The sequence below is a fragment of the Naegleria lovaniensis genome, assembly GCF_003324165.1.
Source record: "Naegleria lovaniensis strain ATCC 30569 chromosome Unknown tig021, whole genome shotgun sequence".
In the NCBI taxonomy this organism is placed as follows: Eukaryota; Heterolobosea; class Eutetramitea; order Acrasida; family Naegleriidae; genus Naegleria; species Naegleria lovaniensis.
In genome coordinates, this window is record NW_025407843.1 from 201474 (window position 1) to 223699 (window position 22226).

Sequence of the window (22226 nt, forward strand, 5' to 3'; positions counted from 1 at the left end):
CATGTGGCCTCCTTGTCCACGCCTAAAGAGATTTCAGATTTTGTAGAAACAGCTGAGCTCAGTGTCTATAAGATTCTAAAACAAATTAAGCTGGTTCCTGAAAATGAAGAATCTTCAAAAAACAAACTGTGGCCGATAAATTGCTCCGATCACAGCTTGAAAGCATCAAACAGCTTGCCAAACAAGTGACAGAAGCATATTCAATAGCTACTGAGAAATGTAATTCCCAACACAACACTGAATTTCCTCACGATGAGGAACTGGATTTATTTGCTCAATCCACCAAGTTCCATGAAACAACAGTGAAAGCGAATATTAAGGGACATTCGTATCCTCATTCGATGGATGAGTACAATAAGAGGAAATCAGCAGGGGTGGAAGGAATTATCAGAGCGTCATTGAGAAGAAACAAGAGGAGCTGCCTTCCAGATCTTTACCCAACAACCATGTTACAAAACGACCTGCTTCTGCCCCTCCCAAAGGCCAAGTCGTGAGGAAAGCCACAACTACAGCGGTAAAGTGCCCCAAACCAACCAACTCTTTGAAAAATTCAATGTCCAAGCATGGCGCTAGAGACGATACAACCGTCACACCCACGTCTAAGAATTCAAAATTTAAGAGACCTCTAAGAATTGAAATTGAAAAGAATGAAGAAGCCACCATGTGGTCGAGGAAGAGGTTGTAAATTCTCCACCCTCAAGTCCTGAACAGGGTGAGGATCTTGAACGCTCCAAGTCAACATACTTTAATTTAAATAGCTCCGTTGAAGAAAATAATATTGAGGTAAATCCATATTTTTAAAATCTAGGTTTTATACAAGCAGTAAAGTTGAGAATTGATTCAAAAATCTCTATTGTTAATTTGTTTTAAATTCAATTGAGTGTACCTCTGTAGACTCCAACACACACCGTTAGAGTACCATGATCGACGCCCATTAGAGTGAGTGTAAAGTTTTTAAATGAATTCATGGTTGGAAAGTCTTGCTTGGTAAGATAAACCGAGGCTTGCCCCATAAAATCATCATCCGAGAATGTGTCCTAATTTACCGACGCTTATTTCATCCCCATTTAAATTAATCATACTGTGACTTACCTTATCCATCATTTTGAAGACGATATCTACGGAGCTCAGCTCAGGATCTGTGACACAAAATGCAAATTCTTGATTCCAAGAAGCGTTCAACGACTTTTTAATCACGGTCGTTTGAGGTACTTCCGAAAATCCCTTGACATAAATTCGAACAAATCTATCAGCAGCGACGTTGTTATCCACACCAACAGGTATTCATCGTCAAATTTGTTGATCGTTTCATTGCCGTAAATTTTTGTGCTGTAAAATAAATGACATTAAAACCTACGGATCAGACAAACCATTGAGGTCGCACGGTATCAAATCTTCTCCCTAGTAAATAACATTCCGTTCATTATTGAATTAGATCACAATTGTATTCCGAGCCACAAATTGTCACAACAATTTTGATCACCAAAAATATCATGATCATTATTTAAATATCATTGAAGAAATACAAATAATTGAAATACATATGAACAAAAATAACATGAAAGCCCACCTTTATAACCTTAATTCGAATGACATCTCCAGTTTTTAATGAAATATAATCATTCCCACAAGAAATTGGAATGGTTGATTTTGAAAATGCTTGTCGTTGCAATTGTTGTTGATGTCGGAATGAATGAACATCTTGCCGTATCTCATCTCTAACAGAGGGTGACCCTAACTGCAGAAGACGAGAGACAGACATTTTTTTTGAAATTCAGTGAAGAGCACTTTTTTTGGTTAAGAAGTGAAAAGTGACATTTGAGGTACACGAGTTCAAATATGAAGAATTTATAAACACAATTTAAAAAAGTAAAAGAGTAGTACAGAGGTATATTTATTTCAACTCTTTGAATAATCCACAGAATGTTTAATTTGTTTTTCCTTTGTTCAACCTCTTTTTCGCAATCGAATAAAGAAAATTGGTGTTCAAAAAAAAATTCGAAGAAACCTCTCATACCTCCAAACCAAACCTCCCACACTCTGAAGCAATTTTCCATACTGAACTTCGGAACGGATTTATCATCATTGTTACTACTTTCTGTCATCTTTAGTGATTACATCAACAACAACATTGAGTGAATCATATTCTTTCCAACACACAATTTTTCATCATTGACCATTTTCATCATCAAATCATAATAATATCAACAATTATAACATGGCTAGCGACGAATTAATATGGACCATTTTGGACAAATCGTTTTGTTCTTTTAAAAACAAGGCAACCGATCAACACATGTGCACCAATCCTATGAATGTGGATGGTCAATGCCGAATGGTTTTTTGTCCTCTTGCAAACAGCAAATATTCAACAGTTGTGGAAAAGAAAGGACGTTTATATTTGTGTATCAAAACTCCAGAACGAATGCACCTTCCCAGCAAGATGTGGGAAAAGATTCTCATCTCCGATAATTATCAACAAGCCTTGAAAGATATTGATTATCATTTGCAATGGTGGGATCATCAAAAGATTAACCGAGTCAAGAAGAGATTTACTAAATTATATTTGGTGTTGAGAAGAATGAGACAAATTAGAAGTAAAGTTCAACACAAGATCAAGACAGTGAATAGAGCTGTTGAGAAGCGATTAGAAAAGAGAGAAAAGAGAGCAGAACAAGTGGCTCGAATTGAACACACCATTGAACGAGAATTGTTGGAGCGATTGAGAAATGGTGTGTATGGAGACTTGTACAAGAAGAAGATTAAGCAAGACGAAAAGAAAAAAGAAACAGAACAGGAAGATGAAATTGAGGTGGAGTTGGAAGCTGCATCCGATGACGATGAGGATGCCTTCTATCCAGACTCTTTAAACAAGTTTGAAATTGAAGAAGAAAATGAACAGGATATTGAAGACATTTATGCTGATTTGGAAGCAGCAAGCGACGATGACAATACCAGTGTCGCCAGTTTTGGATCTACAGCTTCACAAGCAGACATGGAAGATTTACTGAGGGATCTCCAAGACGCTGACATTAAGAAGAGAAAGCGTGAACAAGCAAGATCCAACACAAAGAAGATTCGATATAACTATGAGAGCGAATACGAACGAGTCTCCTCATCCAGCACTCAACAACATTAAATCGTGCTTATTTATCATCATCAACGACAGTAGCATGTACAATGAGGCTAATTCCCTTAATCCAAGATATTTCATCCACTCGATGGATTTGGGTATTCAATACGGTCCAAAACAAACAAAAAATGCCTTCTCCCCGAATTGATTTTGTCTGATGTTGATGGCTTGTTGGTGTTGATGTTGAAGACTTGACGCAAAACAATCGTTCGCTAACCAAAAGACATGTCTTGCTGTCGGATCCGAGATGGAAAGCGAACACAATTATGCACGCACCTTTTGTCAACGGAGAGTATTAAAGACACAAAAATTTTCTTCGACGTGAATTGAAGCGAAATGGCTTGGTCCATAGGTTGTCATTCCATCTCGCCACAGTGCATACTACCACGTGGCTTCATATCTTGGATCTTCGTACTTGCGTTGATCATCCTTTCCTTTCTCAAAATAAGTTCGGGTCAATCATCATCCAATTTACGATATTGTTCAATTGCCAACACAACAGTGATACCTCTCACAACAAGCTTAACAGGACAACAACAAGCTGGAATATTGTGTCCATTTGGATTCATCAAACAAAGAAATTTGACTTCGGGATTATTGAATTGTGTGAGCATAGTGGATTTATTGAATGAAATTGTTGACAAGAGAGATTGTTTGTTGCCACCTGGAAGAGATGAATTTTCGACACCCTATTTTGACAGCACAAGGTGTATTTTCAATTTTCTTCATTGTTCACCCAGAACAAAAAAGTGCAGCATGTTCAACACGAGGAGTTTTGGAGATTCATGTGTGGATCGATTCAGTTGTGTTGGTTCACTTCAACAAAGTCAAATCAATTGTTTTCAAGGAAAATGCACCACTCTTTCAAGAACACATGTTTTACCCATTGGAGCTGATTGTAGTGCTGATCCTTCATTGCCTACTTTTTCCTCTTTCATTAGCTATGAGAATAATACCTTCTCTACTTGCAATGACCAGTCTGTTTGTGTATCTAACAGTGGTTCACATAAATGTGTGAGGGTACAGAGTAAAAGAGCAGAGAGATATGGAACTTGTGGAATGTTTTATACGGTTGAGAACAACACAGTCATTGATACCAGCGTCAAGTTGTGTGAAGAGGCACATATTTGTTCATACATTGAGAATGGTAAATGTATGCCAAATTATGCGTCTACAGACTTTTATGACAAGTTTAGAGCTCCATTTACAACTTTTACAGATCCTAGAATTAGCTTGTCATTAAGACTAAGTTCAACATACCTTGGTGATCGAACAACTTACGTAAAGCAAGGCACCGAATTTTGTAAGGATGATTACGGCTGTTCTGGAAAATTACTTGGTGTCTCGTCCTTACAAATCAAGACTAGCTATTCTTACATACGAGGACCAGCACCTTTTTCTGGATCGTTCTCTTATACATTTAACAAATGTGATACTCGCGTGCGAAAGTGTGTTCGAACTTTTGCAAAAGAGAATGGAATGACATGTTCGGAACATGCAGAATGCCGTTCCACCTATTGTTCACCTCTCAACATGACTTGCTCTGAATTGTCAAAAGAAATTGAATGTGGACCAAGTGTTGTAACTGCTTCTTTGAGTGATTGTCCTGGATATTCTCAATGTGTTTGCACCAATTCAAGTCGAGGGGTTTGCATGAATTTGTGTTTTGGTGAATTGGCTGACTTACATTCATGTTCATATAATTTTGGAGTTGTTGGACCAAACAGTCCCATTTCTAAAATGGAGAATAGTTTGATACCATTCATTGACAATCAATCTTCATTATTTTCTCTTCAAAATGGAAAGTGTAAAGAATACATGATCAAATATTTTGAATGTATGAAGAATAATCAGAAAGAATTGAATTTAGAAACTCTTGCCTTACCCTATCTCACAAAAAGACAGCAACCAGTCATCACAAGAAGAATTCTGTCGCTCTCTGAGCCAAATGATATTTTGTTGAAAAATAATTTGGCGAATTCATCATCATATTCAGTTGATACAGACATTTTCGCAACTGCTGAAGTGAATATGACAAGTATTGAGAATAATCATGTTTCAAACATTTCAGAAGTCTCTCTTTCAAGAATTGATTTATTCAATGAAAGTTCAAGCTCTATGATCATGAAAGTGTCAGACATTTATTCAAATTTTAACATTTCAGAACAAGTGGTTGTCTATGTATTGGAAAGAATGGCTGGATTGATTCCCAGATACAAAACCAAAGAAATTAACTTGAAAACCAAGATGAAAGTTTGTGGATGTTGTACAGCAACAGTGACCAATTATTTACAACAATCACTTCAAGGAGGAATTTTACTTAAAGGCAATGATTCCACCATTCTCACATCAGGATTAGTCGTGTTTACCGACTTATCGCTAAGTAACACAATCTCTGGATTTGAACCAATCATGGGACATAATTCATTCTTGAATCGAAATTGGTATGAAAAGTGTGACATTATTCTGGTTCCTCCTGATGATATTGACTTGATCACACTCTCAGTGATGAATAACATGTTGATTTTAGATCGAAACTCAACACATGACAACTCTGTGAAGGATTTGGAAGAAAAATCCATGAATGACATATTCTTGGTGTTAGCGTCAAATTTACCTTCAAAAGTATTGTCAATTCCAAGAAATGTGAGAGATGCCGCCATGACTAATGAAACATTGGCGGATCGTGTCTCAACAATCTTTCAAGATGTAGTTACCGAGAATTACTTGCATGTTTATGATGTTGTCAATTTGATAAGATCAACCAATTCATCTGATTGTTCTATTTTCAATTCAACATTTGACATTAAGGCCTATCATAGAGCAATATTCTCATATCCAATGTCATTTGATAGTTCTTTACCTTTCCCTCTTTCTTCACCTTCATTTGTTATTGAGAATGATCAATGGTTCTTGCAGAAACTTTCTTTTGGAGCAGTATCTGACGATACATTGTTAAACCTATTTTCAAAATTAGCACGTCCAAAATGCTACAGCAGTTACAATTCATATTTGGGTGTGTTCCATTATAATGATGTCTCCAAATATTGGGATTTGGTGTTAAAAGACTCGATGCTGTTCATTGTCATTGCAAGCTGTCTCTTATTTTACATTTTTTTGATATTGAGCTATAGAAACAGTTTAGCCATGAAACGAAGGTTGTTCGCACCATTTATTGGACCATTTTGCATGATGATTATTTGTTTGGTTTATATTGAACCAATTTTAATGTCATTGTTCAAGAATGTTGGAAAGAACATTGCTCCTTTCATTCCGATTCCCAATCTGTTCATGTCACTATTGAGTGCTTCTTACATTGTCGTTTCAATAAGATTTTATTATTTGAGAAATTTGTATCAGATTCGAAAAGGATTGGATGAAACCATGAAGAACAACAAGATGAATAACATGAGAATTTACAGAATATTTGTTCAACCTTATGTGACTCTTTCATTGGTGATGATCATCACTTTCATTCTGTTTGGAATTTGGTTTGGAATCTTTTATGGAATTTTAGAAAGCATCATTATTGAAAGATTTGGAAGATTTGAATGGACACTTCAATTTGATGCATCATTGTTGGCGTTGACCACTCAATTTGGATTTTTGAGTTTAGTTTCAATCCTTTGTTTATTTGTTGATGCCATGTTCAACTTGAAGAAAATACGAAAACATGTAAGTTTTTATAGCTTATTCATGGCTTGGTGTGTTGACAATAATACACTATTAACAGGGAATATATTACTACTTATGTTTGACGATCCATTCCACATGAGAGTGGACATCATTTCACAATTGCTGATATTCTTTACTTCAGTTCTCGTGATCTTAGATGTATTTGTTTGGAATACTCTTATCATCAACAGAATTGGCATTGCTCTCTTCTTCCTTTTCTCTCTAATGATATTTGGTGGAAATATAATATTAGTAGAATTTTTAGTCTCTGTAAAGAATCGAAAAGTGAAATCGTTTTGTGTAAACTCAACCATTGAGCAACTTAGTCTTTTGGAAACTGAATGGACTGAAAATATGAAAGATTTTAACTTTAGAGAATTGCAAAAGGTTTGTACGATTTATTATCTTGAAAACTCACACCTCTCTCCAAAGAAATATGCAACCAATGAATTTTCTGTGGAAAATTATTTATTATTTGAAGACTTGGAAAAGTTGGAGCGTAAACAAAGAGTCACTTTCGATGACATGACCTATTTGAATACTAATTATTTTACTCATTTAGCTCCTTATTCGGTGAATTTGCCTGCGTTTTGCTATACTCAATTTGCAATACTTCTTGGCAACCTCACTCTAAATCCAGCTGAAACTATTTCCTTTAGTGATTTAGAAACCATCAAAACGCAAGTGATCACAAATAATCTTGACACCTTTAGTAGACTCATTTTGACCGATGAATGTAAGAAGTGGAAAGAAGTTTCAATGCTGCAGCAAGAGCTGAATATTGTCCAAAAGAAAGTTTAGGATTTGAATTTTTGGTAAGGTTTTCATTATTGATTAAGGAAATGAAAGAAGTAAACGATTTGGTGCTCCTTGCCTGGTGGATTTAACAATTTGCAACACAAAATGTCTTGAGTATTCTTATCCTCAATATTTTAACTTTGTTCATGTCACGTCTGCTGTCATCAAGTTTGACAACTTTCAAAAAAAAATGCCAGAAACACTGTACTTCTTCTTTGAAAACATTCCTGCTTCCGATAAGGAACCCTTTGTTGTTAAGATTGGAGGCAATGTTGTATTTACGTAAGTATTGCTCTCATAATTCATGATCATTATATTTCTCTTCAGTGCCACCACTTCACAAAAAAACACTTCTCACACCGTTCAAATCACACCCTCTGGTCTCAGTGCTATTCATCGTGAATTTATCAATTTTGTCATTCCACAGGCCGACATTGATGAATTGAATCAATACGATCTCACTAATCGAGGTTATTATTTTAGAGTTCGTGTGAAAAAAATCGGAGAACTCTCTGTCTTGCAAGGATTGAATAAGAATTTTGAAGAAGAGAATGCCATTTTGGATGATCAACGTAAATTCTATGTCGATGAAAAGACTGGTGAATATACCTAGTAGGTTTTTGAATTGCGTTTTAGTGACATGATCATTTCAATTTTGTGAATTTTTTGTTCACACATGAAATAATAATGTGAACCATTCATTCTCCGAAATCCATACATACAGTAAATACAACAAACCAGTGTATTTGGCAGACGATTACGAAAAGAGTCCAAAAGCTAAAATTGCCAAAGCCATTGCGAATTCAGCAGATTTCGGAACTGATTCGACACGAATTTGGATTCACTTATCAGGCATTGACGCCAACGAAGAAGAACCTTTTGAAATTCTTGACGCTGATCAGGAAGACAAGAATTTATTCAAAAGTACAAAACCAATTTTTAAGAGAAAGGAAGTCATGCTGTATGTGAGAAAAGCAGATCCTACTGCAAAGAGTCATGTTGCAAATTTACACATCAAAATTCCAAGTGTGGGTGTGGATAGTGTGGTTGATTTTGATTTGACCACTTTGGGAACTCATATTTTAATTGCTGTCTTGTAAGTACAAGATGATGAATGTGTGAATTGAACGACACATCATGATTATTGGGAATTTAATATATACTTTAGAAATGAAGGATCCAATGTTGAAATTCAACAAAAGACCAACAAGATGTTCGATGAAAAGTTCTTTAATCCAGTTCACTATGCCAATGCTGAGAGAGAATATAAGGAAAAGACTCGTGTGAAAACAACCACCAAATATAATGATGATGACGACGATTCTGCTCCAACTCCACAACAAGTGGCCAAACAAGGAGATTCTGAATCTTTGGATGAAGTAACCATTACTCTCTATGTGAATAACATTCCAGCATCCAAGAAGGAACCTTTTACCATTTACATGAATGGTGATGAATTTTTCAAGAGTGAAGAAGAGATTTCATTAACAAGAACGACTGTCTTGAGAGCATCTTTTGATAAGCCACCTCGTGGAGAAGAATTAATTGTTGAAATTCGTTTCAAAATTGATGCTCGAGATGTTGACACCAAACAACAATTCAACATTACCAAAAATGGTACATTCTTATTCTTTGGTATTGAAAAAGCTGCTGGTGACTCTGAACGAATTCAAATGAAACAACAACACAATGATACTTTTGGACCTCAAAGTTCACAACAAACTGCTACCAAACCATCTAGTGGTAATGCCTCTTCTTCTTCTTCAGACATCATTCCAGTTTACTTCCATTTGGCAAACATCAATGCTTCGGCAGAGAAACCATTTGAACTTTTTGTCAATGGACAGCCCATTTACAAGCAAACTCAAGATCTTGGCGATAAGATGGCCATTGTCACTGGTAAATTACCAAAAATTGATGATTTACGTATTGATTTGAGAGCTGTAGCTAAGGCTGATGGTCTCGAAGAAGAATCTGAATTGAACATTACCAAGTATGGTAATTATTTGAAGATTGAAGTGAGTTCAGATCGCTCAGTCATTGACATTACTCAAGCCGATAATGCAGATTTCGACAATGCAACCATTGTTGACTCAAAGAAAATGCCTTCCAAGAGCACTTCCAGTACCTCCTCGTCGACTAGTACCAAGACATCTCCATCTGAAAAGAAGACCACAACGACTAGCCAACAACCTTCATCAACCTCCAGTGGAGATTATCTTGATCAATTGAAAAAGTTAGGTGAGCTTAGAGATGCTGGAATTCTCACTGAAGAGGAATTCCAAGCAAAGAAGAAGAAAATTCTTGGCTTGTAAAAACAGAATCGATCCAATAAACAACTACCATCATCATGGTGTTGATACGACTTGATCCATTGTCACTTCATAATATATTTGAGGGAAAATATTATGTGAGTGAGGCCTTGAGAGTGTGAATGTTATTGTGGCTTGGAAAGAATTTCCAAAATCTTATCAATACATTGTCTTCTCAACAAGACTGAATTATGATCTGCCTTGAATAAAACAGATTCAATTTTCATATGAGAGGGCACTCGCGATGTTTGTTCTTCATAGGTCAATACAAGATCTGATAATATATGACTCGTATGGCTTGAGACTGGCAAATCTTTCAGAGTCGATAATGAAGTTACCACATGTGTCAATTGGACCTTACCAAACAGAGGCGAATGAGATGGCCACCAATACCTTTCTGTGAATTCTGTGTCATCACTCAATTCATTCATCATTAACTGTTCAACAATGGTTGGTTCATGTTCATATTTTCTAAGTATCTTTGCCAGTGGAAGTAAAAAAGAAAGATTTCTTGCAAGTCGAACATTTCCACTCAATAGAGGTGAAACTTGGATGAGATTTAACATTTCTTGTTGATGTAAAATGTCAAGAACAGGATTAGATTGATTTTTAGAGGTCTCTAATTGACTCATGAGTGTCACTAACAATCTCCTAACGACCATACTTCCCATCGAATGAGTGACAAAGTGATATTCTTGTTTCAAGGGATTCACAGTATCTATATTTGGTAAACGTTCAATATTGTTGTTGTTTGTAAACACATTTCGATTCCACAAGTTTCCAACACTCGACAAGACATGTTTCGATCCAGTCATATCCTGATTCTCATTCAAAAATTGTAACAATTCTTCCGATGATCTCTCAATCGATTGTCTCGGAGAAGGATAACAATAATTTAATATTTTAAAATTCAATCCATGACGAGAACCATGTTCCAATAATTTCTTTTCTAATAAACAAAATTGAGATGCAAATCCAAAACATCCATGGACGAGAACAATATTCTTGAGAGTTTGATGAGTCCGATGAGGTGTGGTGTTATATTGAAGATGACGGTTTCGGAATGAAATTTCATTCACTTTGATGGATAATAATGAACGACAAGGACTGAGTTTTGAAAGAGTCATCCTCTGTGTACGGTCGTTTTTCCATCCTGTAATAAAAGACTTTTTCATCCTCTTAAAGAAGTCTTTCGAATGGATGGAACGGGTGGTTGTTAAATATATTTTTTTACACAACAGTTATCTCGCAACGTGTTGCAATTAATATTAAGGAGTTGTTTGAATGTTGGAAAGACATTGATGGCCTAAGTGTAAATGCCCTCACGGATACCCAACATGTGGCTGTACAATTCACACTGGTAAGGTAAATTCCAATTTTGGACAAAAATTAAAAGCTATTAAAAGCTTTGAGAAACACAGAAGGGAATTCACGATCACGTCACACGTTGTTCGAATTCCATGCGAAGGTAATAACCACGCACACCACTGAAAAAAAAAACAGAAAAACCAAGGCCGTCCTCACCACACGATGCAAACCAATTCTTCATCGACGACAACTGATTCACAACACTCGTCGAATGTCAAAAGTCAGCTTGAGAATTACAAGTACATTTGGTCCACATTGAACTGTGATCCTTTACCAGTAAATCATTTAACAGAGGAAGAACAGTTAAAAGAATATAAACAAGCGTATGAAAAACATTGTGCTTCCTATATCTATCAAGATTTAATCGAGTTATACAAGGAAAAGGGAATATTGAACAGTGAACAGAAATTATAACGTTATAATTTCAAAAGATATGTGTTAAGCTAAAACGGAATGAAAACATGTACAATTCGATGCAATCCTTGTCCAAATCGTTTGAAATGATGTAAATCAATTCCTTGCAAAAGTCTTGTTAAATTTTGTTTTTACATGCATGCTCAACCCTGGTTGACAATGAGAAATACTTTTGAAAAATCCATCTCATCATAGTCTAACAGTCAACCTTTCATGTGTCTGTATGATTCCAATATCACAACTGTTGTCCAATTTTTTAAAATTTCGAAAATAGAAAAAATGATTTCTTATGAAACCTTGACCATCCTGTTGGGGTCTTTCTTGACGGGATTTCTTGTTGCAAAATCGTATGATTTGCTCCGAGGCCCTACTGCTGTGGTCATCAAGCCAGAAGATACAAAACAAGAAGAGGAAGAAAACGAAGATGAAGAATGGGAAGATGTTGAAGATGAAGACGCTTCCGATGATGATGATGAAGAAGAAGATTCCGATCCAAAGAAAATGACCTTGTTGGTAAGATGTGATCTTAATATGGGTAAAGGAAAAATGTGTGCACAATGTGGACATGCAAGGTAATGATTTGGATGATTTTTGAAATTATTTGTACATTTCATGATTCATAATTTAATATTACTTCAAAATTTAATAATATTATTTCGTAAATGATACATTTCCGACAATGTTTTACAGTCTTGGAGCTCATCGATCCATACACCACAAAGTTAAGAAAAATCCAAACAATGAACAATACAAAGAACAGTTGAGATGGTTGAACAAGTGGCATCATTTCGGAGCTGCTAAGGTTGCACTTAAAGTTGACGCCAATCAAATGAAACAATATGAAAACGAAGCCAAAAAGAGAGGACTTCCAACATATCGAGTGTTAGATGCAGGAAAAACACAAGTAGAACCAGGTATGTGTTAAAACTCTTATTTCTTGAGCTTTAACTCTTAATTTGGTGAACACGAAAAAGGTACAGCAACTGTTGTCGCAATTGGACCATGTCCTGCAAGATTATTAGAATTTACAAAAGATTTAAAGCTGCTATAGTCCAATGATATTGGTCACATTTGAGCAAGTAAATACGCATTTAATAAAATTGATATTACACACCATTCTTTTGTTGTTCCAACAATGATATTGTAGCCAGTGTTGATGAACATTCATGATTGTATTTCTGGAGCAAGAGTTTAAAGAAAGTACATGAAATTTTGTGTTATTTAACGTTCATTTGAGTTTGGAACGATGCAACTTCTTTCCACTTCTTATATTCCTTAGTTAACGTCAGTCGGTTGAATGTATCCAGATTGTTAGCAATCACTTCGTTCTTGATTGTGTCAAGCTCACTGAATTGAATATTCACATCATTTCTTGCCAAAACCTCAGCAAATTTGGTGTGACAATAGGCAGGTAAATTGATTGAGTAAGGGGACAAGCTACTGAGATAGGTGGTTTGCAGATAATAGAGATCTTCCAACGTTAATACTTTTTGCTTCTCCAATTTTTCTAAATGTTCATACAATAAAAAGTTTTCCAAAGAGAATTCATTCTTGGCATATTTCTGAAAAAATTATTATTACTACTAAATGCTGATAAATGAATCCTCAACATACCATTTGCAATTCTCTAAAATGAACATCTTTCATATTTTCAACCCATTCGCTTTCAAGAACGCTTAATCTGTCAGCAAACGAGTCCAAACAACCGTTTGGTCTTCTATTCTTAATTGAAATTGCAGTTTCAATCATCATTATATTTCCACCAAATATCATTAGAGAGAAAAGGAAGAAGAGAGCAATTCCAATTCTGTTAATGATAAGGGTATTCCAAACAAAGATGTCCAATATTACAAGAATAGAAATAAAAAAGATTAACAGTTGTGATATGATATCAATTCTCATGTGGAATGGATCGTCAAACATAAAGTAATATCCAATTCCCTATTGTTTCAACACGTGTTCAACAAGTTCATTAAATTTGCATGCATTTGATCAACACTTACATGTTTTCGTATTTTCTTCAAGTTGAACATGGCATCAACAAATAAACAAAGGATTGAAACTAAACTCAAAAATCCAAATTGAGTGGTCAATGCCAACAATGATGCATCAAATTGAAGTGTCCATTCAAATCTTCCAAATCTTTCAATGATAATACTTTCTAAAATTCCATAAAAGATTCCAAACCAAATTCCAAACAGAATGAAAGTGATGATCATCACCAATGAAAGAGTGACATAAGGTTGAACAAATATTCTGTAAATTCTCATGTTATTCATCTTGTTGTTCTTCATAGTTTCATCCAATCCTTTTCTAATTTGATATAAATTTCTCAAATAATAAAATCTTATTGAAACGACAATGTAAGAAGCACTCAATAGTGACATGAACAGATTGGGAATTGGAATGAAAGGAGCAATGTTCTTTCCAACATTCTTGAACAATGACATTAAAATTGGTTCAATATAAACCAAACAAATAATCATCATGCAAAATGGTCCAATAAATGGTGCGAATAGTCTTCTCTTCAATGCCAAGCTATTTCTATAAGTTACTGCCAATATCAAGTAAAACAATAGACAGCTTGCAATGACAATGAATAACATTGAGTCTTTTAACACCAAATCCCAATATTTGGAGACATCATTATAATGGAACACACCCAAATATGAATTGTAACTACTGTAGCATTTTGGACTCACCAATCTTGAGAATATATTCATCAAGGTATCATCAGATACTGCTCCAAAAGAAAGTTTCTGCAAGAACCATTGATCATTCTCAATAACAAATGAAGGTGAGGAAAGAGGGAATGGAATGGAGCTGTCAAATGACATTGGATATGAGAATATTGCTCTATGATAGGCCTTAATGTCAAATGTTGAATTGAAAATAGAACAATCAGATGAATTGGTTGATCTTATCAAATTGACAACATCATAAACATGCAAGTAATTCTCTGTAACCGCATCTCGAAATATTGTTGCCAGTCTATCGAATACCGGTTGATTGGTCATGGCAAAATCTCTCACACCTCTTGAAATTGACAATACTTTTGAAGGTAAATTTGAAATTAAAACCAAGAACAACTCTGTCATGGATTTTTCTTCTAATTCCTTCACAGAATTTCCATTTGTTGAGTTTCGATCTAAAATCAACATGTTATTCATCACTGAGAGTGTGATCAAGTCTATGTCATCAGGAGGAACCAGAATAATGTCACACTTTTCATACCAATTTCGATTCAAGAATGAATTATGTCCCATGATTGGTTCAAATCCAGAGATTGTATTACTCAATGACAACTCTGTGAACGACACTAATCCTGATGTGAGAATAGTGGAATCATTGCCTTTAAGTAAAATTCCTCCTTGAAGTGATTGTTGTAAATAATTGGTCACTGTTGCTGTACAACACCCACAAACTTTCATCTTGGTTTTCAAGTTAATTTCTTTTGTTTTGTATCTGGGAATCAATCCAGCCATTCTTTCCAAAACGTAGACAACCACTTGTTCTGAAATGTTAAAATTTGAATAAATGTCTGACACTTTCATGATCACAGAGCTTGAACTTTCGTTGAATAAATCAATTCTTGAAAGAGAGACTTCTGAAATGTTTGAAACATGATTATTCTCAATACTTGTCATATTCACTTCAGCAGTTGCGAAAATGTCTGTATCAACTGAATATGATGATGAATTCGCTAAATTATTTTTCAACAAAATATCATTTGGCTCAGAGAGCAAAATAAGTTTTCTTGTCATTGCCAGTTGTTGTACTGTTTCAGAATAAGGCAAGTCAAGAGTTTCTAAATTCAATTCTTTCTGATTGTTCTTCATACATTCAAAATATTTGATCATGTATTCTTTACACTTTCCATTTTGAAGAGAAAATATTGAAGATTGATTGTCAATGAATGGTATCAAACTATTCTCCATTTTAGAAATGGGACTGTTTGGCCCAACGACTCCAAAATTATATGAACATGAATGTAAGTCAGCCAATTCACCAAAACACAAATTCATGCAAACCCCTCGACTTGAATTGGTGCAAACACATTGAGAATATCCAGGACAATCACTCAAAGAAGCATTTGCAACACTTGGACCACATTCAATTTCTTTTGCCATTTCAGAGCAAGTCATGTTGAGAGGTGAACAATAGGTGGAACGGCATTCTGCATGTTCCGAACATGTCATTCCATTCTCTTTTGCAAAAGTTCGAACACACTTCTTCTGACTCATGTCACACTTGTTGAATGTTTCAGCGAATGATCCACTAAAACTAGAGCCGCCCTTCATATAAGAATAGCTAGTCTTGATTTGTAAGGCAGAAGGACCGAGCGCTTTTCCATTGCATCCAGAGTTACTCTTACAAAAAGAGTGGCTTCTTGTAGTAAAAACTTGCCTCGTGTCCATAAAGGTAGAGCTTAATTGGAGCTCAAATTCTTCAGGTGGGCTCGTGAGAGCTTTAAAAGGAGCTCTAAATGTATCATAAAAGTCGGTAGAAGCATAGTTTGGTAAGCAATAACCATTCTCTGTGTTTGAACAAACGTGTGCATATCCACACACTCTTACACTTGTATCTGTAACGGTGTTATTGTCAACTCTGTAAAATAGTCCACATGCTCCAAACTTTGGAGCTTTGCCTGTCTGCACTCTCAGACATTTAGATGAACCACCAGTAGACACACAAAGGGACTTGTCATTGCAAGTAGAGAAGGTATTATTCTCATAGCTAATAAAAGCTGGAAATGAAGGATCAGTGCTACAGTCAGCTCCAATGGGTAAAACATGTGTTCTTGAAAGTGTGGTGCATTTTCCTTGAAAACAATTGATTTGACTTTGTTGAAGTGAACCAACACAACTGAATCGATCCACACATGAATCTCCAAAACTCCTCGTGTTGAACATGCTGCACTTTTTTGTTCTGGGTGAACAATGAAGAAAATTGAAAATACAACTGGTTGTGTTAAAATAGGGTGTTGAAAATTCATCTCTTCCAGGTGGCAACCAACAATCTCTCTTGTCAACAATTTCATTCAATAAATCCACTATGCTCACACAATTCAACAATCCTGATGTCGTATTTCTTTGTTTGATGAACCCAAATGGACATAAAATTCCAGCTTGTTGTCCTATTAGGTTGGTTGTGAGAGGTATCACTGTTGTGTTGGCAATTGAACAATATCGTAAATCTTGAGCGTGTGCTTGATCATTGGGAGACAGTATCAATGTTCCGACGAGCAACGTCAAAAAGCACACAAAGCAGATTATGTGCAGTGTTGCTGATGAGAATATCCTCATAAGCTTCATATTGAAGTGTTTTCTTTTGATCAAATCTTTGACCGCAAAATCCATCAAGAAACGCAAGATATGGTTCCGCGGTGTTGGACATTGATAGCTTGAACGTTTGGTTAATCCCAGTAAAAGCCAATTAACGGTATTTGTTTGTCATTTTAGTGAAAATATTCGTTCAAAAGGAATCTGTCATGTGAAAAGAGGTATGTGTCTAAAATTCTCATAAAAGTTGACAAAGACAAGAGAACACAAGTGAAAATATGTCTGAGACGTCAATCTCCTTGATATTGATAATTGGCCTTTACTCTTTACGAGAACCATGAAGTGAGAGCTACACGGTCTTTGAACGATTTCAAGACTTCATGATCTACAGCTCCACTCAAAAACAGTACCAAGCGACAAGCTATTGGATTAATCTCCTTAGTAATTCTTTCTGTATGCTTGGAATGGTTTTCTGGCTTTACAAACACTCTTAACATTCCTCCATCATTTTCGTCAACCCATTCAGTATTAAGGTAGAGTAAAGCAGTTACTTTTCTTTGATCTAGAGGTCCTTCATCCTTGCCATTACTGTGTGAATGAGCCGAGATATTTTGGTGACATTCTTAAAATTGTCTTACTTACCTTGGGAATGAGTCTCTGTGTTTTTCATAAAAAGTGCCAGTTTCTCTATAGAGCGACCACATTAGCTCCATACCCTCATCCTCACGTTTAATGCATGGAGCGAACTCATGGAGGCGTTGTTGGATGACTTTGAATTTGTTAAGAACAATGTTTCTAAGAGTATGGTTGTTTTTCCAGAGAATGATGTCTTCCTCATTATCAGTGCAATGAGAGCAGTAGGATGACGAAGAATTGTCGTTCGTAGTGAAATCCTGCAATTGAGGAGTGATAGAGGAAGCGTGGTTTAAAGGATCAAAAATCATTACAGTGTCAGAAATGTGCTACAAACTTCAAATGAAACCTACTTTTGGATGAAGCCACTTGATAAGGTCAGATCTTGCCAGGTTATCTCTAAATTTGTCATCACAAGAGTCCTCGATCGATTTTTTCAACTCGCATGCCGGCTTAAATGTATGAGCAATTCTCTTTGTTAGTGAATAAATTTCATTTGCTTCCTCTGTTTCAATGAAATTATCAATAACAACAAATCCTTTCTGATGCAATTCTCTGAGATGTTTAATGGTCAAATTTGGAGAAACAATTATTTCACCCTCAGGGTGTTCATCTCCGAATAATTTCTCTTTATCGAATATTTGAGAACAAACTTCAAAGGGATCCCTCTCAGCATCCAAAAGAGCCAACATTTCATTTTCCGAAATTTCAACGACTTCTTCCTCTTCTTCCTCTCCACATTCTTCATCATATTCAAACTCATCATTTTCAGAAATGCTGTCGCACGAATCAACAGCCTCTTGCTCTTCGTCATCGGTAGCACCTCTGTTCTTGGCCAAAACTTTTTCAATCTCTTTGGCGAGAGAAAATTCAGAGCTCATTTTTATTGTTGTTGTTGAAATGAAAATTTTCATCATGAAGTGGTGTTCTGAGCAAACAACATGTTGAACAGGAGAAGGTTGCGAACACTGGAAGTGCAGCAGCACTCCAAGCTATTGTTAGCATCCATAAAAAAACAAAATCATGTCCTCTTCCTCTTCATCATCAGCCTCATCGTCCACAAACGAAACAACAGCACCAATCAATAACAAGAGTTATGAAATCGAAGGAGTAGGATTTGCAGTGGAGCCTTTACGTAATTGTCCTCATTTTCATGATCCTAATCACTTCAACATGCCGCACAATGATCGGAAAGCTTTAAAGTCTCTTTTCGCAGTCATGACAAAACAAGGAGATGAAACCAATGCTTCTGCTCCTTGCTCCGTGTGTGGAGATCGTATCGAGAACTGGCTTTGTCTTCAATGCCATTCCGTTTGCTGCAGCAGATACAGAAAGGGACACATGATGAATCACCATGAATCTACCCATCATTCGATGGTGTTGAGCTTGGCTGATTTGTCCATCTTTTGTTATGCATGTGATGCCTATGTTGAAAATCCAGACTTGACAAGGCTCATGATGAGAGAATTGCACTTTGCAAAGTTTGGCGACTATCCCGGAGGCCGTGATGCAAGCGTTGAAATCGGAGAAGCCATTGAGAGATTGAAGGTCGACCAAAGAAAGATCAAGGAACAGGATGAAAAGGAACAGAAAGACAAAGATACCTTGTAAAAGATACTATGTGAGTGCGATGATGAACCAATCAATAATAAAAATTAATGCGACATCATCTTCACGTTTTTTGTGAGTTTGGTTGTTGATTCACCAGCAAAAGTTTACAACGGATCGAAATTTTCGGCCAGTTTACAATGGCCGTTACGAAAAATTTTGGTATGCAACGAGGAATCTTTCAGGGATAAATGCCGTGCTTGCTCCTCTGTCATTGAAACAACAAAAAAAACAAAACAACAACTCGTTCTTACGAAACAACTCCAACAACAAACAACGAACAACAATGACTACAACAACTGGTAGAGGTAAGGGTGGTAAGGGTCTCGGAAAGGGTGGTGCTAAGAGACACAAGAAGGTCCTCAGAGATAACATTGCTGGTATCACCAAGCCAGCCATCAGAAGATTGGCAAGAAGAGGAGGTGTGAAGCGTATTTCTGGTCAAATCTATGATGAGACTCGTACAGTCTTGAAGAACTTCTTGGAAAACGTTATTAGAGATGCTGTTACATACACCGAACACGCTAGAAGAAAGACTGTTACATCAATGGACGTGGTTTATGCCTTGAAGAGACAAGGAAGAACCCTCTATGGTTTCGGATATTAAATTACTTGTGTGCAACAAGCATGCTGAACCGTCTTGATGACTGAGAAACATCAACCAATTTTCTAATCGTCTTTTTGACACCCTAGGCTTCCTTTGTACAAATAAAATAAATTAATTATTGAATTAATTCATATGTTTGATTAAATCAAAAGAATTTAAATTATCATGTAATTTTTCTCAAAAGAAAAATGCTCAACAAGAACCAAAAGTCTTCATCGTCGGCTGAGTCGTTTATGCAAAATTTGATGGAAACTTTGAACAAACAACAACCTGTCTCAACACCAAGCGCAACCTCTGAAAAGGATAAATCAACAAAAGCTCCCTCTAAAAGCTCTTCGTCTGGAATTAAATTTGATGATGAGGATTTGGAATTGGATTCAAAAACTGTGGATATGCTAACGCAAAAACTGGCACAGGATTTATCTAGCAAAGGATTTCTCAATGACTCGGATGATTCCGATGACGGAGATTTGGATGACCTTTCCGATGATGAGGAATTCAAAAAACAATTGCTACAAGAATTTAAAAATTTAAACAGTCTTTCTCAAGACAAGCAAGGAAATGTACCTAAATCAAAACTGAAACAAATATACATTGAATTACTAAAATCCGGACAATCAATGATAACAGACAAGAATACAGCCGATCATTTTATTTCAAAGCTTCAGCCCAATGAATTGTCATCTCTGATGAATCTTCTGCAAAAGGAACCTGACGATGCTATAAAATTCTTTAACAATGATCCCCAAGTGATAGAGGCTGTGAAAAATACAGCCATGGTGGGTAGCGATATAAATGCAAAGATTTGGCAAAATTTAACCGAGGACGACCTGGAAGATGAAGATTTGGAAAGCGCTAATGACACAAATATTACCAAAAAATTATTGGAGAAAGCCTCAGACGCTGTTAAGGAAGCCCTTAAAGTTTTTGAGGACAATTTACTGCACTATACTCAAAATCCACAACAATTGTTACAACTTTGCGAAAAACTTCCAGATAAGGATCAATCATTGTTTCTTGATATACTGTTTAGAGATTATACACCAGACAAAATTTCTAAACGACTAAAAGAAAAGGAAAAGACTGAACAAAAGAAAGATCTCGAGAAGGAAATGGAAATTTTTGATGATGATCTAGTGGCACATGTATTTAAGGAAATCTTAACTCATTTCAAAGCATACAAAAAGCATCCTGAAAAATTCAAACCTCTGGTGGATAGATTGAACGAGCGAGAGCAAAAAGCGTTGAATGCTTTGATAAAGGCATTTTGGGACATCAATATGGACATTGTTAAAAAGTAAAATTCCAAGAACCTTTACAAAGTTATTAATACCAGGAACAAAAAAAAATGTCAACAAAAAGTGAGTAAGCGTTTGATCACATCGGATCATCAAAACAACAATACATCAATTCAAATTAAAATCTATTATGTATAGCTTGGTTTCCTTTGGAATCAAATCCAGAGCTTATGAATTCATATGCAGGTAAATTGGGTATCGGAGCAGACAGCGCATACGAATATGTTGATGTTTTTGGGCTTGACGATGAGTTGTTAGAACTAGTCCCTCGTCCTGTTGTTGGAGTGATGCTTTTGTTTCCTCTCACAAAAGAAAATCAAGAGTTACAATCAAAAGAAGATGCGGAGTCTGAAAAACAAAAGGATACTTTCCCAAAAGATTTATTCTTCATGAAACAAACGATTGGAAATGCATGCGGAACTGTTGCAATTGTACATTCTTTGGCTAACAATGCTGCTCTTTTAAATATTGACAAAGACAGTTTTTTGAAGGACTTTCTCGACGCTAGTCAGGGCAAAACTCCCGATCAGATTGCTCAAGCATTAGAAAAGGACAACCGAGTCGAAGAAGCTCATGCAAGTAGTGCTCTATCTACACAAAACTCTTCTGCTGTAGTTGAAGATACAAATTTGCATTTTGTTTGTTTCGTTGAAAAAGAAGGAAAAGTATTTGAATTGGACGGTCGAAGAAATTACCCATGCTATAGAGGAGAGAGCTCGGGAGATTTATTGAAAGATGTTGTGAAAGTTGTTCGTAACTACATGCAACTCAATCCAGAGCAGTTGTATTTCAATTTGGTTGCTTTGGCCAAGAAGCCGTAATTTTGTTGTGAACAGTGAGGATCTGAAATTAATTTGACTGTATTGTAAACTACTGCAGCGCTTGACAAATGACAGACGTTTTCTATTTCTTCTGTATGAAAAATCGTCCACACAACTGTCATCAGTTGCATCACACCCGATCACGAATCATACTATCACCAGTGTGTGAATCAACGTTCATTCACTCGATTATCATCATCCACACTTGGAGTAATTCAAAATATAAAACATTGAACACCTGCTGCTGGTCATCGGTAGAGCTACCTAACAGAGAAAC

The 22226-nt window shown here is 36.0% G+C and overlaps 13 protein-coding genes across 13 annotated transcripts; 9 read left to right on the plus strand and 4 right to left on the minus strand.

Moving 5' to 3' along the window:
- Positions 1–872: 872 nt before the first annotated feature.
- On the minus strand, positions 873–1762 carry C9374_004494 (uncharacterized protein; the record flags this gene model as incomplete). Its single annotated transcript, XM_044694139.1, has 4 exons — positions 873–1037; positions 1093–1246; positions 1358–1401; positions 1571–1762. 4 exons carry the CDS (start codon positions 1760–1762, stop codon positions 873–875), a joined length of 555 nt encoding a protein of 184 aa, XP_044548836.1.
- Positions 1763–2218: 456 nt separating this feature from the next.
- Positions 2219–3139, plus strand: C9374_004495 (uncharacterized protein; the record flags this gene model as incomplete). The annotated part of the gene is made up of 1 exon (XM_044694140.1): positions 2219–3139. The coding sequence occupies one exon, from the start codon at positions 2219–2221 to the stop codon at positions 3137–3139; it is 921 nt and encodes a 306-aa protein (XP_044548837.1).
- A 750-nt stretch (positions 3140–3889) lies between these two features.
- Positions 3890–7609, plus strand: C9374_004496 (uncharacterized protein; the record flags this gene model as incomplete). Its single annotated transcript, XM_044694141.1, has 2 exons — positions 3890–7195; positions 7241–7609. The coding sequence occupies 2 exons, from the start codon at positions 3890–3892 to the stop codon at positions 7607–7609; spliced, it is 3675 nt and encodes a 1224-aa protein (XP_044548838.1).
- Positions 7610–7796: 187 nt separating this feature from the next.
- On the plus strand, positions 7797–9921 carry C9374_004497 (uncharacterized protein; the record flags this gene model as incomplete). Its single annotated transcript, XM_044694142.1, has 4 exons — positions 7797–7888; positions 7934–8218; positions 8331–8702; positions 8775–9921. The coding sequence occupies 4 exons, from the start codon at positions 7797–7799 to the stop codon at positions 9919–9921; spliced, it is 1896 nt and encodes a 631-aa protein (XP_044548839.1).
- Positions 9922–10043: 122 nt separating this feature from the next.
- On the minus strand, positions 10044–11045 carry C9374_004498 (uncharacterized protein; the record flags this gene model as incomplete). Its single annotated transcript, XM_044694143.1, has 1 exon — positions 10044–11045. The coding sequence occupies one exon, from the start codon at positions 11043–11045 to the stop codon at positions 10044–10046; it is 1002 nt and encodes a 333-aa protein (XP_044548840.1).
- A 403-nt stretch (positions 11046–11448) lies between these two features.
- On the plus strand, positions 11449–11700 carry C9374_004499 (uncharacterized protein; the record flags this gene model as incomplete). Its single annotated transcript, XM_044694144.1, has 1 exon — positions 11449–11700. The coding sequence occupies one exon, from the start codon at positions 11449–11451 to the stop codon at positions 11698–11700; it is 252 nt and encodes an 83-aa protein (XP_044548841.1).
- Positions 11701–11979: 279 nt separating this feature from the next.
- On the plus strand, positions 11980–12751 carry C9374_004500 (uncharacterized protein; the record flags this gene model as incomplete). The annotated part of the gene is made up of 3 exons (XM_044694147.1): positions 11980–12272; positions 12391–12614; positions 12675–12751. 3 exons carry the CDS (start codon positions 11980–11982, stop codon positions 12749–12751), a joined length of 594 nt encoding a protein of 197 aa, XP_044548842.1.
- A 166-nt stretch (positions 12752–12917) lies between these two features.
- On the minus strand, positions 12918–17015 carry C9374_004501 (uncharacterized protein; the record flags this gene model as incomplete). Its single annotated transcript, XM_044694148.1, has 3 exons — positions 12918–13262; positions 13315–13641; positions 13704–17015. The coding sequence occupies 3 exons, from the start codon at positions 17013–17015 to the stop codon at positions 12918–12920; spliced, it is 3984 nt and encodes a 1327-aa protein (XP_044548843.1).
- Positions 17016–17308: 293 nt separating this feature from the next.
- C9374_004502 (uncharacterized protein) lies at positions 17309–18496 on the minus strand (the record flags this gene model as incomplete). The annotated part of the gene is made up of 3 exons (XM_044694149.1): positions 17309–17570; positions 17625–17875; positions 17969–18496. The coding sequence occupies 3 exons, from the start codon at positions 18494–18496 to the stop codon at positions 17309–17311; spliced, it is 1041 nt and encodes a 346-aa protein (XP_044548844.1).
- A 142-nt stretch (positions 18497–18638) lies between these two features.
- Positions 18639–19226, plus strand: C9374_004503 (uncharacterized protein; the record flags this gene model as incomplete). The annotated part of the gene is made up of 1 exon (XM_044694150.1): positions 18639–19226. The coding sequence occupies one exon, from the start codon at positions 18639–18641 to the stop codon at positions 19224–19226; it is 588 nt and encodes a 195-aa protein (XP_044548845.1).
- A 283-nt stretch (positions 19227–19509) lies between these two features.
- Positions 19510–19830, plus strand: C9374_004504 (uncharacterized protein; the record flags this gene model as incomplete). Its single annotated transcript, XM_044694151.1, has 1 exon — positions 19510–19830. The coding sequence occupies one exon, from the start codon at positions 19510–19512 to the stop codon at positions 19828–19830; it is 321 nt and encodes a 106-aa protein (XP_044548846.1).
- A 188-nt stretch (positions 19831–20018) lies between these two features.
- C9374_004505 (uncharacterized protein) lies at positions 20019–21131 on the plus strand (the record flags this gene model as incomplete). The annotated part of the gene is made up of 1 exon (XM_044694152.1): positions 20019–21131. One exon carries the CDS (start codon positions 20019–20021, stop codon positions 21129–21131), a length of 1113 nt encoding a protein of 370 aa, XP_044548847.1.
- Positions 21132–21178: 47 nt separating this feature from the next.
- C9374_004506 (uncharacterized protein) lies at positions 21179–21949 on the plus strand (the record flags this gene model as incomplete). The annotated part of the gene is made up of 2 exons (XM_044694153.1): positions 21179–21191; positions 21267–21949. 2 exons carry the CDS (start codon positions 21179–21181, stop codon positions 21947–21949), a joined length of 696 nt encoding a protein of 231 aa, XP_044548848.1.
- Between the last annotated feature and the right edge of the window lie 277 nt (positions 21950–22226).